The following is a 12,050-nucleotide window of genomic DNA, read 5'->3' as shown; positions in this document are numbered from 1 at the left end:
TCTGCTTTTGCTGTTTTACCTACTCCAAAATTACAAAACTATTCACTATTTTGGAATCCTTTTAAACCAGCACAGGATGTTCAGAAGCCAGGAGAACTATATGCCTACATGCAAGAGCTTTTCAGCATGTATCAACAGAACTATAATGATTTCCTTCTCTCTGTAGGAAAAAAAGACTTTGTTTCTAAGGGGTCCCTTAGGGCCCCATCTGGATGGGTTAATGAGAGGAAACAGAAAAAATGGCCCAGTCCCGCCTTCAAAGGAGGAGTTCAGAGAAACTCTAAGTCAACTTTGCCCAGAGGAAAACATCATTCCTTGCAGAAATAGTACCCCTCAATCTCCAGGTCACTCATCTCTGCTTCTAAAGGTGCTAATTAAGAGTTGAGTGACCAAGGGCAGGTCAGTATGGTAACTTGGGTTTTTAAACAAGTATAGTTTCTACAGTTCTTCCCTGGAGATTTTCATTCAATCCATTTGGGATTAGGGCCTGGAAATCTATATTTAAAATTTTTTTTTCTGTATTATTTGGCAGATGAATTGGGTTTGGGAGCTGCTTGCTTATAATAATCCATTAAGATTATGAGAAGAAATCCCAAAGTATATCCTGCTGGCTGTGCATCACTTGATTTTTTCTTGCATCTGTAGGAGGGCACTACTGTATTCAAGGTTTTCTGGATGTCTGCATTTGTGTTTTGTTAAATTATTAAATGACTTCCCTATTCGGTCCCTCCTCGTCTGGTCCTTGTTAATGTCTTACAGCATGTGAACTGCTTTTGTAACCAAAAGAGTTTGGTCACAAAGAAAACATCAATTGCTTTGGGCAGATTTGTGTCCCCAGAACTCTGAATAAGGATTCTGGCAGCTTTGTGTTGGTGTTGACCATCATTAAAATACATTGACTCTATTCCACTGGTGGGCTTTCACCTTAGCTTAGCTATGTGCAAACCTAAAGAAAATACCATTAATTACAGGTCTCTGGGCTTCAGAGTGGGAGCAAAATAGGCATGGATGGGTATCAATTTTGTCAGACTGCCGTAAACCTTTTAGCTAGCTACCATCAAACAACACTCTCAAAGGCCAGAGTGGAGGAGGAGAGAGCCACGTGCTTGCATTTATGAGTTTTTCTTCTGCAGAGCTGGGGCAGAATGAGCCCTCAGAGACTGTAGCAGAGAAGGGTGGGATGTGGGGAAATGGTGGGTGGGAAGGGGGACCTGAAATCACAGCACTGCTGTAGGGAAAGCTGTCTTTTCAAGCTGCTTGGCAATGGTCTGATTCCATTTACATAGTTCCCCTGAGGGAGACAAACCAGTACAAGTCCAGAGACCAACATGCAGAGGCTCTCACAGAACTCCCAGAGCCTCCTCAGGTGGGAATTGGCATTGAAGACTGCCTCAGCCATCCCTCTCTCTGCTTGGCTAATGGGCAAGGATATTAAGCAGATGTCTTTTGGCTGCAAAGATACCTTCTTGGCTGGGGAGTGCAACACCAACCTCAATATACTGTGTTGAGAATCCAGATTCCTGAAGGATATATATCCTCTTACCACAGAAGAAGAATCTTGGAGAAAAATGATGTCTGAAACTTTAGTTTGCAAATTGCTGGCCTGATGTAAAGTCCGGGTGGCTTTTGATTATCTTAGTGAATGCCCCTTTCTGGAGAGAAGTTGTCTGGGTAGAACATCTATTTTGCCCATTTCTTACAGAGAGATTTTTTTTTCACCAGCAAAGAATCCATGTAACTGGAGTTCGTCTTTTCTGGCTGTCTTTTCCTCCCTGACATCTTCTCTGTGTTGCCATGGGACGAGAAGGATGTGAGTCAGGGAAGGGAGGCTGAAATTGGAATATTCTCCATGTAAGGGGTAGAGAATGTCATATGGGGAGGCGTATCCGGACTTCCAGACAGAAAACAGTCATGTTCTCGAAATGTCTCCAGTAAGGCTGGGAGGCTAGGAAAGGGGAAGGAAGACAATGCTTTGCAGTCCATGGTCATTCCCCGTGAAAGTCAATATGCTTGAACCTGAGTTGATCTATTGTCTCCAAATCTAACTCAAAGGTTTGAGGTTCGGTAAAAGTCAGACCATGTTTTGCCAAACATTTTTTCTCCCTTAATTTTAAAGCCCCTGTGTATTTTAAGGGAAATTTAATCCACATGTTTCTGATTCATTTACACTTAACTCATCAAAATATTGTTTTGTAAGAGCCACTTGATGTCCAAGAAGCCTCAGGAACCTTTTTTATGAGTCTTTAAAAAAACTTCCTCTGAAAAACAGGAAGTCATTGTTTGCCAACAATAAACGAACTTGAACCCCAAAAGGCCCAATTTTGCTTCAAATTCCACCAGGTTCCAATTGGTTCTGAACTTGGCTAAGGACCTTAGCTCCACCCCAGAAACATACATTGTCTCAGAAGAACAGCTTATAAGAGAGATTTCCTTGTCAAAACTCGATTGTTCTCTGAATAGGGAAGTCCAGGGTGAAAACTGCCATTCTGCCAGTGTCCTAATTTGTTAACTCCAGAACCGAAGCAGAAAAGCACCTGCTGGTATAAGTATCAACTTTCTCTCCTAAATCAATCATAAGAGACAATGCTCTGCTAGGTCAGAAATGACCTGCAATGCGTAAGGCTGCCATGAGAAGTGGTGTGGCATCCAAGTAGAAGTTGCATGAGTGTCAAAGAGATGTAAAATGGATTCTTGAATTGACTGGGGTGGGCCAAATGATGCGTAAAGGCTCTTCCCAAATGTAAAATTCTTTGTGTCATTAATATTGTTATTTGCATACAGGGCTGATACCATAGAACCTTTGGAATTCAATAAGATAATATAAATCAGTGGTTCTCAACCTTCCTAATGCCATGATGTATTTTCATTATTACAAAGAGGTTGCAACCCACAGGTTGAGAACCACTGTAAATCCAATATCTGGTAGGATGCAAGTATTCAATACACACTGGAGTGCAGGAGTTGTTTTAATAGACACTTCTTTGGATTGTTCTACTAGTAAATGTATACTTTCTTGCATAATCCTTGTTTTTTTTCAGGACATATATTTTCAGAGTATTGGTTAGGGTTGAATAGCATGAAGCAGCCCTGCTCATTCTTAGAGAATTCTGGGACTTTGGCCTCATTGACCACAAATAAACTTAATGAATCTGTAGTGCTTCCTTCTGACTGCTGTGGCAGAAATAGGGCCACAGACAAGGCATGTGGCTTCTCAGATTGGAGAACAGGCACTTCTCCTATCTTTACACCCTCCTGTCTGAGCATCTGACAGTGCTGACTTGAAGCAGCCTGCAACCTCAGCCAGCTCAGTGCATTCCCTGGAGGCTTTCCTTATGGCTCTAATGGCAATAAAGACCTTCACCCATTAGGATCATGTGTAGAATGGATTATAAAAATCTTTTCTTTGTTTTTAACAGGGAGAGGTTGTACTGATATAAGTTTGGTGACCAGTTTCCTAAGGGAGGTTCTGGAACAACTACCCACAGAATGTAGGGGAGCTGGTGATATAGAGAGTCTTGAATCCAGATGATTTTAGTAACTTGTTTGAGGCCTCATCTAAGGAATGGTAGAATTCCAAACCAGAATATCACACTCCCTCCATCTGGCTGGTGTAGTAATATCAGAGAGGAAGAAAGCTGTAACTTTACCAACAGTAATGTCCTGATGCCCTATTTCTTCTGCATTCATTCATTCATTCATTAACCTAGGTTATTTACTAAGATGTTCTTCATGCCTGTCACTGTAATACCAAAATGAATGAGACACTGACCCTCAGTTCATAGTATACTCAGAATATCAATGACGACTTCCCATGAGAAGGTTAAAGAACATTAGGATGAACACTGGAATGAGACTATGTGAGAAGGCATCTATGAGGACACATAAATCCTGCTAAGCCCATGGCTATAGATATATTTTCCCTAGGTCTTCAGACTAGTAGCATAAAGGCTACAGACTGATTTACTTTCCAACAGGGATAGAAGGTGCCAAGAGTAATTTTTCTCTCTTGAGGCTGAGGGTCCACCTTTTGGGTGGTTACCTCAGAGCCAGGACAGAGACAAGGAATACAATGTTTCCTTGTGTGATGATCAGATAACTCCAGGCCAAGGCCATAAAGCAGTCACTCTCTGTCAGGTACTGGATTGAGCTTCCTGTTGAGTAAAAGGGATGTTGAAAGCCTCTGGCCTCTGCCCAAACCAGCCTCCCCGCATCCACAATAGGCACTTGTATCTATGGACTAGATAACTGGCCCCTGGCCCCACTCTGCTCAGAGTGATTCTTTGAAAAATCTTATCATGATAAATTAATTGGCTTGGCTCCTTTCTCATCAAGGAAGGAGAAGGCGCATCTGTTGTAACCTGACCTCTCCAAGCTCTTTGTGTCATCCACTCCTCTTGATCAGTCCCTGATAGGCTTGGGATGGAATGAAGGTCTGGCTGGAAGCACTCCCTTACCCACTCCCCTCAAGTCTCCCAGGTTTTCTCTATTTTAAGAGAAAGAATTCTCTTTTCCAGGACAACCTACTCTGCCTTAAACATGAAGTGATGTAAGAAAGCCATATTTGGCCAGACAGGTTTTGCTTTAGGCCCACTTTAAATGTTTTCCCCTATGGATTTCATGTTTTTAAATTTATTGTCTGCTAAACTTTATTGATATTTACTTTTCCTGTTCGTTTTAAAGATAACTCTAATGACTGTTTCAGATCAAAAAGAGGATAATCACACATTACCACACTGGGTTGCTATAAGTTCAGTCTGGCAAAAAACAAGCCCAGATTTCATTTAGCCTTTTACCTTTCAAAGAGCTGAAAAGATTTTTCAAATACTGAAATGGGCTCTAAAACTCTCACGACCACCTGTGGACACTCCTTTTGTTCCAGGGTCACACTGATCTAGGCCTGGATTTATAGTGGTATCACTCTCTAGCGTGCATCTTAGAAACGGAGATTTATTTTATTTTCTCAAGCTCTGCTGGTGGATCATAGGAAAAGATTTTATACCGCTTGCTTTGGCTCAGCCTTAGTCACACAAAAAGGCCTCATGGGCTTTGTATCAACTGGCACTGAGAAAATGCCCAATAAAAATTTGTTGGATGAATAAATAATTGGACAAATGGCATGTATTTTATGAACCTTTTATGAATAAATCCTGTAAGTATGAGAAGAGGAGTTTATTGGAGAAAAAGCCATTTATCAGAAATTCTTTAAAACCTGTAAAAAGCAGGTATGGTCATTGCAGCAACAGTTTTGAATAAAGATAAGTGGAGATGACTTGAAGTGATCTCAAATGACCTGAAATTCTAAGAGGGAGCAAAGCCCCCCAGGGGTGGCTTTTCTGTGCCACCTCTGTGAAGACTTACTTGTGATGGTTTGTGCAGTGAGCATAAATCCTTAGTTTGTCCCGGATCACTCGGCCTGGCCGTGGCTTCCGCTGGAGTCCAGCCACGTGCACGGCCAAGACTTTGGGGCCAATCAGGCGCTTGTAAAGGAGAGAGAGCCAATAGTCCTGAGGGGAATAGAGAGGCACAAAGTCAAGGCAGGAATGGATGCGCAGATGTTCTGAGTAAACATGACAGACAAACACACAGGCAAGAAATCACTTTCTACCAGGAGAATAGTGATGGTGGCTAATGAGATCCTAACCGTACAAGCATGGTCACCCCAATGCAGCACTGACTCTGGGTTGATAATGAAGTGGGTGCTTTCTATGGTGGCCTTTTTATTAATACTACTATTATTATTTTGAGACAAAGTCTTCCTCTGTTACCCTGGCTGGTGTGCGGTAGTGTCCACATAGCTCACTGTAACCTCAAACTGGGCACAAGTGATCCTCTTACCTCATCCTCCTGAGTAGCTGGCACTATAGGTACAGAACACCATGCCAAGCTAATTTTTCTGTTTTTTGTAGACACGGGGTCTTGCTCTTGCTCAGGCTGGTCTTGAACTCCTGAGCTCATGTGATCTCCTGGTTCAGTTTCCCAGAATGCTAATATTACAGGTATGAGCCACCAGGCCTGGCCTAAAGGGACCTTTTAAACTAAATGGGATGGGTAAGTGAAGCAGACTCAGAATAGTATATGAAGAAATGAATCAAATTCATATATGAAATAAAACCATTTGGGGCCTTAAATATTCTACTTTCTTTTCCTATGACTTTACTTTTATACTTATGACTTCTGTTTAATTGTAGAATAGATTTTCATTTCTTAGGGTTGTTACCAATATGAGAATCCAAAATGTCATCCTTAAACATTGTCACTAAAGACTACTAGAGCAGAGGGAGGGAGATGAAACTTCTCCAGGCAGGAGACCAGAGTCTTTGATTCCAGAGCGGAAGAGACAAAGAGAAAAATGTTTGCAAACTAGAAAGCTAATTCTTGGTCACCCTCAATAGTCCTTCACTAGAAAGAGTAATTCTAAACTAAAAAGAATGTGATGTTTTAACCATTTCAGGATCCACTGGTCACTGATTAATAAATGTTCATTCTATAGCAACCCCCCCAAGTACCTGAGATTACAAAAGCCCATCCACTATCATCTTAATTTCTATTGTATTTACTATTACCATATTTTTTGTATTTGATATAAATATACAATTTGCATTTATATTGTGTAAAATTTTTATCATCTATTATGAAGTAATGACTTCAGAGTTTATAGTTCACTGTATAAAACAGGATGTCCCTGGCTCAGCCCCTGTTGCTCAGTGGTTAGGGCACCAGCCACATACACTGGGGGTGGTGGGTTTGAATCTGGCCCAGGCCTGCTAAACAACAATGACAACTGTAACCAAAAAAAGAGCTGGGCGTTGTGGCAGGTGCCTGTAGTCCCAGCTACTTGGGAGGCTGAGGCAACAGAATTGCTGAAGCCCAAGAGTTTGAGGTTGCTGTGAGCTGTGATGTCACTGCACTCTATCGAGTGCAACATAGTGAAACTCTGTCTCAAAAAACAAACAAACAACCCAGGATGTCCTAAATTGTTTAGGACTGCCCCCACAGCCAATTCCAGAATTTGGTGAACATATAGTTTAGTACATATTTCTTAATATCTTAAAGATATCGTCCATGTTTTATTCTTTCATCTTTTGAGGTAAAAGCCTTCTGATGGTATTTTAATTCTTGTGTGGTCATTTATAACATTAGCTACTTTAAAATGTCTGCTGAACTGTATAGCTTAGAACGAAATCTCAAAGCCCCTTTGCCACTAGAATAGCTCCAAATCTGCCCTGAGTAGCCTTTTCCAATCATTTATCTTAATTTTAAGTGGCCCTAGGGTGACTGTTAAATATGGTCTCCTAATATTTAAAATGGCAAATGGCAAATGTTAGCTCAGTGGCTCCATGCCTGTAATCTTAGCCCTTTGGGGGGCTGAGGCAGGAGGATTGCTTGAGGTAAAGAGTTCAAGACTAGCTTGAGCAAGAGCACAACTCTATCTCTACTAAAAAGAGAAAAATTAGCCAGACATTATGGTGGGCACCTGTAGTCCCAGCTACTTGGAGGCTGAGGCAGGAGGATCCTTTGAACCCAAGAGTTTGAGGTTGCTGTGTTATGAGCTAGATTGATGACACCACAGCACTGTAGCCTGGGCTACAGAGTAAGACTGTCTCAAAAACAAAAGGCAAATATTTAATCACTGTCAATCATATGATGGAAACAAATCATTGGTTTAATTTTTTCTTTTTTTTTCTTTTTTCCTTCAGGGGCATTTATTTCCCAGTCAGAAAAGGAGAAGCAGGGACAGGCACCGCTGCCTGTGGATGCCTGGGCCTGGCAGAGGCTGCACAAAGACCGGGGGTTTAATTTTTTCTTCTTTGATTACAATTTCTGTGCTTTTAATTATTACTTTGTAAAGTGATTATCATGAGTCAATGGGATTTCCACCCTTTTCCTGCATGTATGAGTGGAGGCTGTTATAATAGTCACTGAGTTATAAACCCCTGAATGATGTGTGACTCACACATACGAATGGAGGCTATTATAGGTAATAGGTAAATGTCCCCGTTCCAACTTACATATAAATTCAACTTAGAACAAACTTAAAGAACCAATCCCATTTACAACCTGGAGACTGCTTGTACCTTCTTTTAAGTAATGAAAGTAAAAACTTTAATATTTAAGTTGGCAACTATTAGCCTGGTATTTTTTCAGTAACTCTTCTGATACAATAATAATACTAATAGGGATTATTCTTATTTTACAGATATGGAAATGGGTTCAGAATGTTTAAGATACATCTTAGGTCTCCAAACTAGCGAATGTTTCACCATGAAAGCAAACAGGGATCCAACGACCTCCAATAGTTGTACAACACCTTCATTTATTCTGTGAAGTACAAAGTTATATTCTATAAAGGCACTAGGCAGCTGACAAAAGAGGAATTCAACATGGAGGGAAGGTGTAGAAATTAGAAAGGACCTTTAGTTTTAGTACAAAGGGTTACTATGATTTAATTTCTGATTTTTGCATTTTCAAAGCATTTAGAAGACAAAAAAACACTTTTATTTATTCCAATTTCAACTTACTATAGTTTGTTCCTCTTTTGCTTATCCTTTATTTCAATGTCTTATCACGAACATCCTGGTTTTTATTTAGGTAATTTGAAAACAGTAAACAGACTTGCTCTCAGACTTGCATTTAGTCATGGCTGTGATCTTTGTGTCATGGCAATTTTTACTTAAAGGAAGACATGTATGTAAGAAAGACATTCATATTTAGATGAAAGAGATATTTATTATGTTTAATTCTCAGCACTTATGTAAAAATTAAAAAAAAGCTTTAGAGATATGAACTTAAACAATCCTAATCATTATTGAATGGTAAATTTGAACTTACACTTAGATTTATTAACTTGAAACCAGTCTGCTTTCCACTATGGGAAGCTAAATACCAGACCATTCTTGAAGAAAAGAGATGAGGATACCTGGGTACAATTTTAAAGAGGTTGTAAGATAGATACATAAAAGACGTTAATGAAGTTAATTCCTTTGAGCCACAGGTGCCACCCATGAAGTTAATTCCTAATGAAATCTTAACCATTTAAAATGTATAGTTCAGTGGTATTAAATGAATTCATAACTGTTACCACCATCTATCACCATAACTATTTTCATCTTGTAAAATTAAAACTCTATACTGGTTAAACATTAAGTCCTCATTCCTCCTTCTGTCCAGCTACTGGCAAACACTATTCTGCTGTCTTTGTGATTATTCTAAGTACTTCATCTAAATGGATTCATTGGGTTATCTTTTTTGTGACTGGCTTATTTCACTTAATGTTCATCTATGCTGTAGGATATGTCAGAGTTTTTACAGTTTAATAACATTCCTTTGTGTGTGTATACACCACTATATCACAACTGATTTAATTTGTGAACTAACATATGGAGTTATTCTGACAAATGCCTTATGTGCAACAAGAAGAAAGTGGATGCTATTGTTGTAGGTAGAGTGTTCAGTACGTGTCTGTTAGATCTAGTTGGTTTATTATATTGTTTAATGCCTCTACTTCCTTAGTTGTCTTCTGTCTGTTTTTCCTAACTGTTATAGAGAGTAGGGTATTGAAGTCTCCAATAATAATCTTATGGAGAATCCTTTGCATGTGATAAGTCACCTCTCTCTTGCTGCTCTCAATTCTCTATGGCTTTTGCAAGTTTAATTGTAAAGAGTTTTGGTGTGGATCTCTTTAAATTCATCTTACTTGGCGTTCATTGAGTTTCTTAGATGTTTCTATTCATGTATTTTATCAAATTTGGAAAGTTATCAGCCATTATTTCATATTTCATTGTGTATTCTCTCTTCTTTTTTATTCTCTTTTTGGGACTCTCACAGTGCTTATGTTGGTCTGCTTAATGGTATCCCACAGGTCCCTTAGGCTCTGCTCACTTCAGTTTTTTTTCCTCTTTGTTCCTTAGACTTGATAATTTCCATTGCCCTACATTTAAGTTTGCTGATTCTTCTTCTGGCTGCTCAAATCTGTCTCTGAATCCCTCTACTAAATTTTTATTTCAGTCACTGTACTTTTCAGCCTAAGAATTTCTTTTTGGTTCTTTTACATTTTTCAATCTCTTTATTGATATTTTCATTTTCCTCATACACTATTTTCTTGACTCTCCTCACAGCTTCTTTCAGTCTATTTAAGACAGTTCAAGTCTTTGTTTAGTAGATCTGCCATCAGGTCTTTTTCAAAGATAGTTTCTAATGATTTATTTTTTTCCTTTGAATGGACCATACCTGTATCTTTGTATGCTTTGTGATTTTTTATTGTTGTTGTTGAAACTGACATTTGAATCTAATAATGTGGTAACCCTGAAAATCACTCCCTTTTCCTAAGGTTTGCAGTATTTTGATTGTTTTTGCTTATTTTTTCATTATTTATTTATTTATTTATTTTTGAGACAGAGCCTCAAGCTATCCCCCTGGGTAGAGTGCCGTGGCATCACAGCTCACAGCACCCTCCAACTCCTGGGCTCAAGCGAGTCTCCTGCCTCCACCTCCCAAGTAGCTGGGATTATAGGCGCCTGCCACAATGCCCAGCTATTTTTGGTTGCAGCCATCATTGTTGTTTGGTGGGCCGGGCTGGATTCGAACCTGCCAGCTCAGGTGTACGTGGCTGGCACCTTAGCTGCTTGAGCCACAGGCGCTGAGCCCATTTTTTATTTTTTTTGAGACAGAGTCTCACTTGGTCACCCTTGGTAGAGTGCCGTGGTGTCCTAGGTCACAGCAACCTCAAACTCTTGGGTTCAAATGATCCTCTTGTCTCAGCCTCCCAAGTAGCTGGGACTACAGGTGCCCGCCACAACTTCCAGCTATTTTTTAAAGATGGGGTCTTACTCTGGCTCAGGCTGGTCTTGAACCTGTGAGCTCAGTCAATTCACCTGCCTCAGCCTCCCCAAGTGTTGGGATTACAGGCATGAGCCACAGTACCCATCTTTTGCTTATTTTTTTAAACTGTAGGCTCTGTGCCAAGGATCAGTCTGAGGCATAAATGTAAGGTCTTCTTGGGTTTTGTTCTTTTTGAACCTGCATCTTTTCCTGGGTATGCATAATGACTTTCTGAATTTTCCCTGTATATGCAGTGGCTTTTGAATGTTCCTGTCTTGATGTCTGGCTCACATAAAGGAAGAAGAGAAAAAGAGAAAGGAGCAAAAATAAAAAAGGGCATCAGCCCTTTAAGTCTTCTGCAGTCACTTCAGCCAGAGGGGGAAGATGGGGTGCAACAACAACGTCAACCTCCTTCTTCATTTGCTCCTCTGTGATCAGAAGCAGCAATCAGAGATCAGAGCAGAGGTCCCTAGTATTTGGAGGGCAGGATCTTTTTTGCCCACCCTGGCTCCTGCAAGCTGTATGTAAGTTGCTCCAGGAACACAGGCACAGCTGCCAGCTATGGGGCTGAGGGGTGGGGGATGGGTAGCCAAAATGGAGCTAAGAGCTAAAATTGTCCAAAATTAACTGCAACTCACCATCCAAGTCTTCCCTTGAAAGTTACAAGCCTTTAATAGATCCTAGAGTTCCAAAATACTTACATTAGACAGATTCTGCCAGTGCAACTATTGTTTTGGTGATGAGACAGATTGCTGGTGCTTCTTACTCTGCCATCTTCCTGGAATGCCCTGTCACTTATCTTTTCATAGCAGTATCGAGAATCCTTTCATTGTATATGACACAATATTCTGTTCAAGTTTGTAGTTCAACTTTTATCACTTTTTGCGATTTTTTTCAAGAGGATTAAAAACAATTGTAGAAAAATATATCAATATTTTCTTTTGATTTTATCTTCTCTTGTTCTTCCAAGTTTATTCACATACAGAGCTCAGATACATCTTAACTCATATTTCTTCTAGTTCTTTTTATATTATTATTTGAAAAATTAACCTTTTAACTCATTGGAAACGATTTGATGTATAGTACTAACTTAAGTTTCTAAGTAATTTAATAGTTTTTGTAGTATTATATAGCAAATAACGTATCACTGAACCCATCTCTATCATGCAGTAAGTTTATAGTAAGTCCTCATTGACTGTCATTGATAGGTTCCGTTTTGTTTTTTTTTTTTT

General features: G+C 39.7%; 1 protein-coding gene across 3 annotated transcripts in view; it reads right to left on the bottom strand.

The window, feature by feature from the left end:
• Positions 1–12,050, bottom strand: part of HPSE2 (heparanase 2 (inactive)) — an 807,441-nt gene that overhangs the window by 21,910 nt on the left and 773,481 nt on the right. For all 3 annotated transcript variants that reach the window (XM_003787277.3, XM_003787278.1, XM_012803570.1), the window contains one exon: positions 5,359–5,504. In XM_003787277.3, the coding sequence (XP_003787325.1) occupies positions 5,359–5,504 (146 nt within the window). The remainder of the gene's footprint in view (positions 1–5,358; positions 5,505–12,050) is intronic.

Source organism: Otolemur garnettii, unplaced genomic scaffold (genome assembly GCF_000181295.1).
Source record: "Otolemur garnettii isolate 467f Iridium unplaced genomic scaffold, OtoGar3 scaffold00021, whole genome shotgun sequence".
Taxonomy (NCBI): domain Eukaryota; kingdom Metazoa; phylum Chordata; class Mammalia; order Primates; family Galagidae; genus Otolemur; species Otolemur garnettii.
This window is presented reverse-complemented; position numbering and strand designations above follow the sequence as displayed.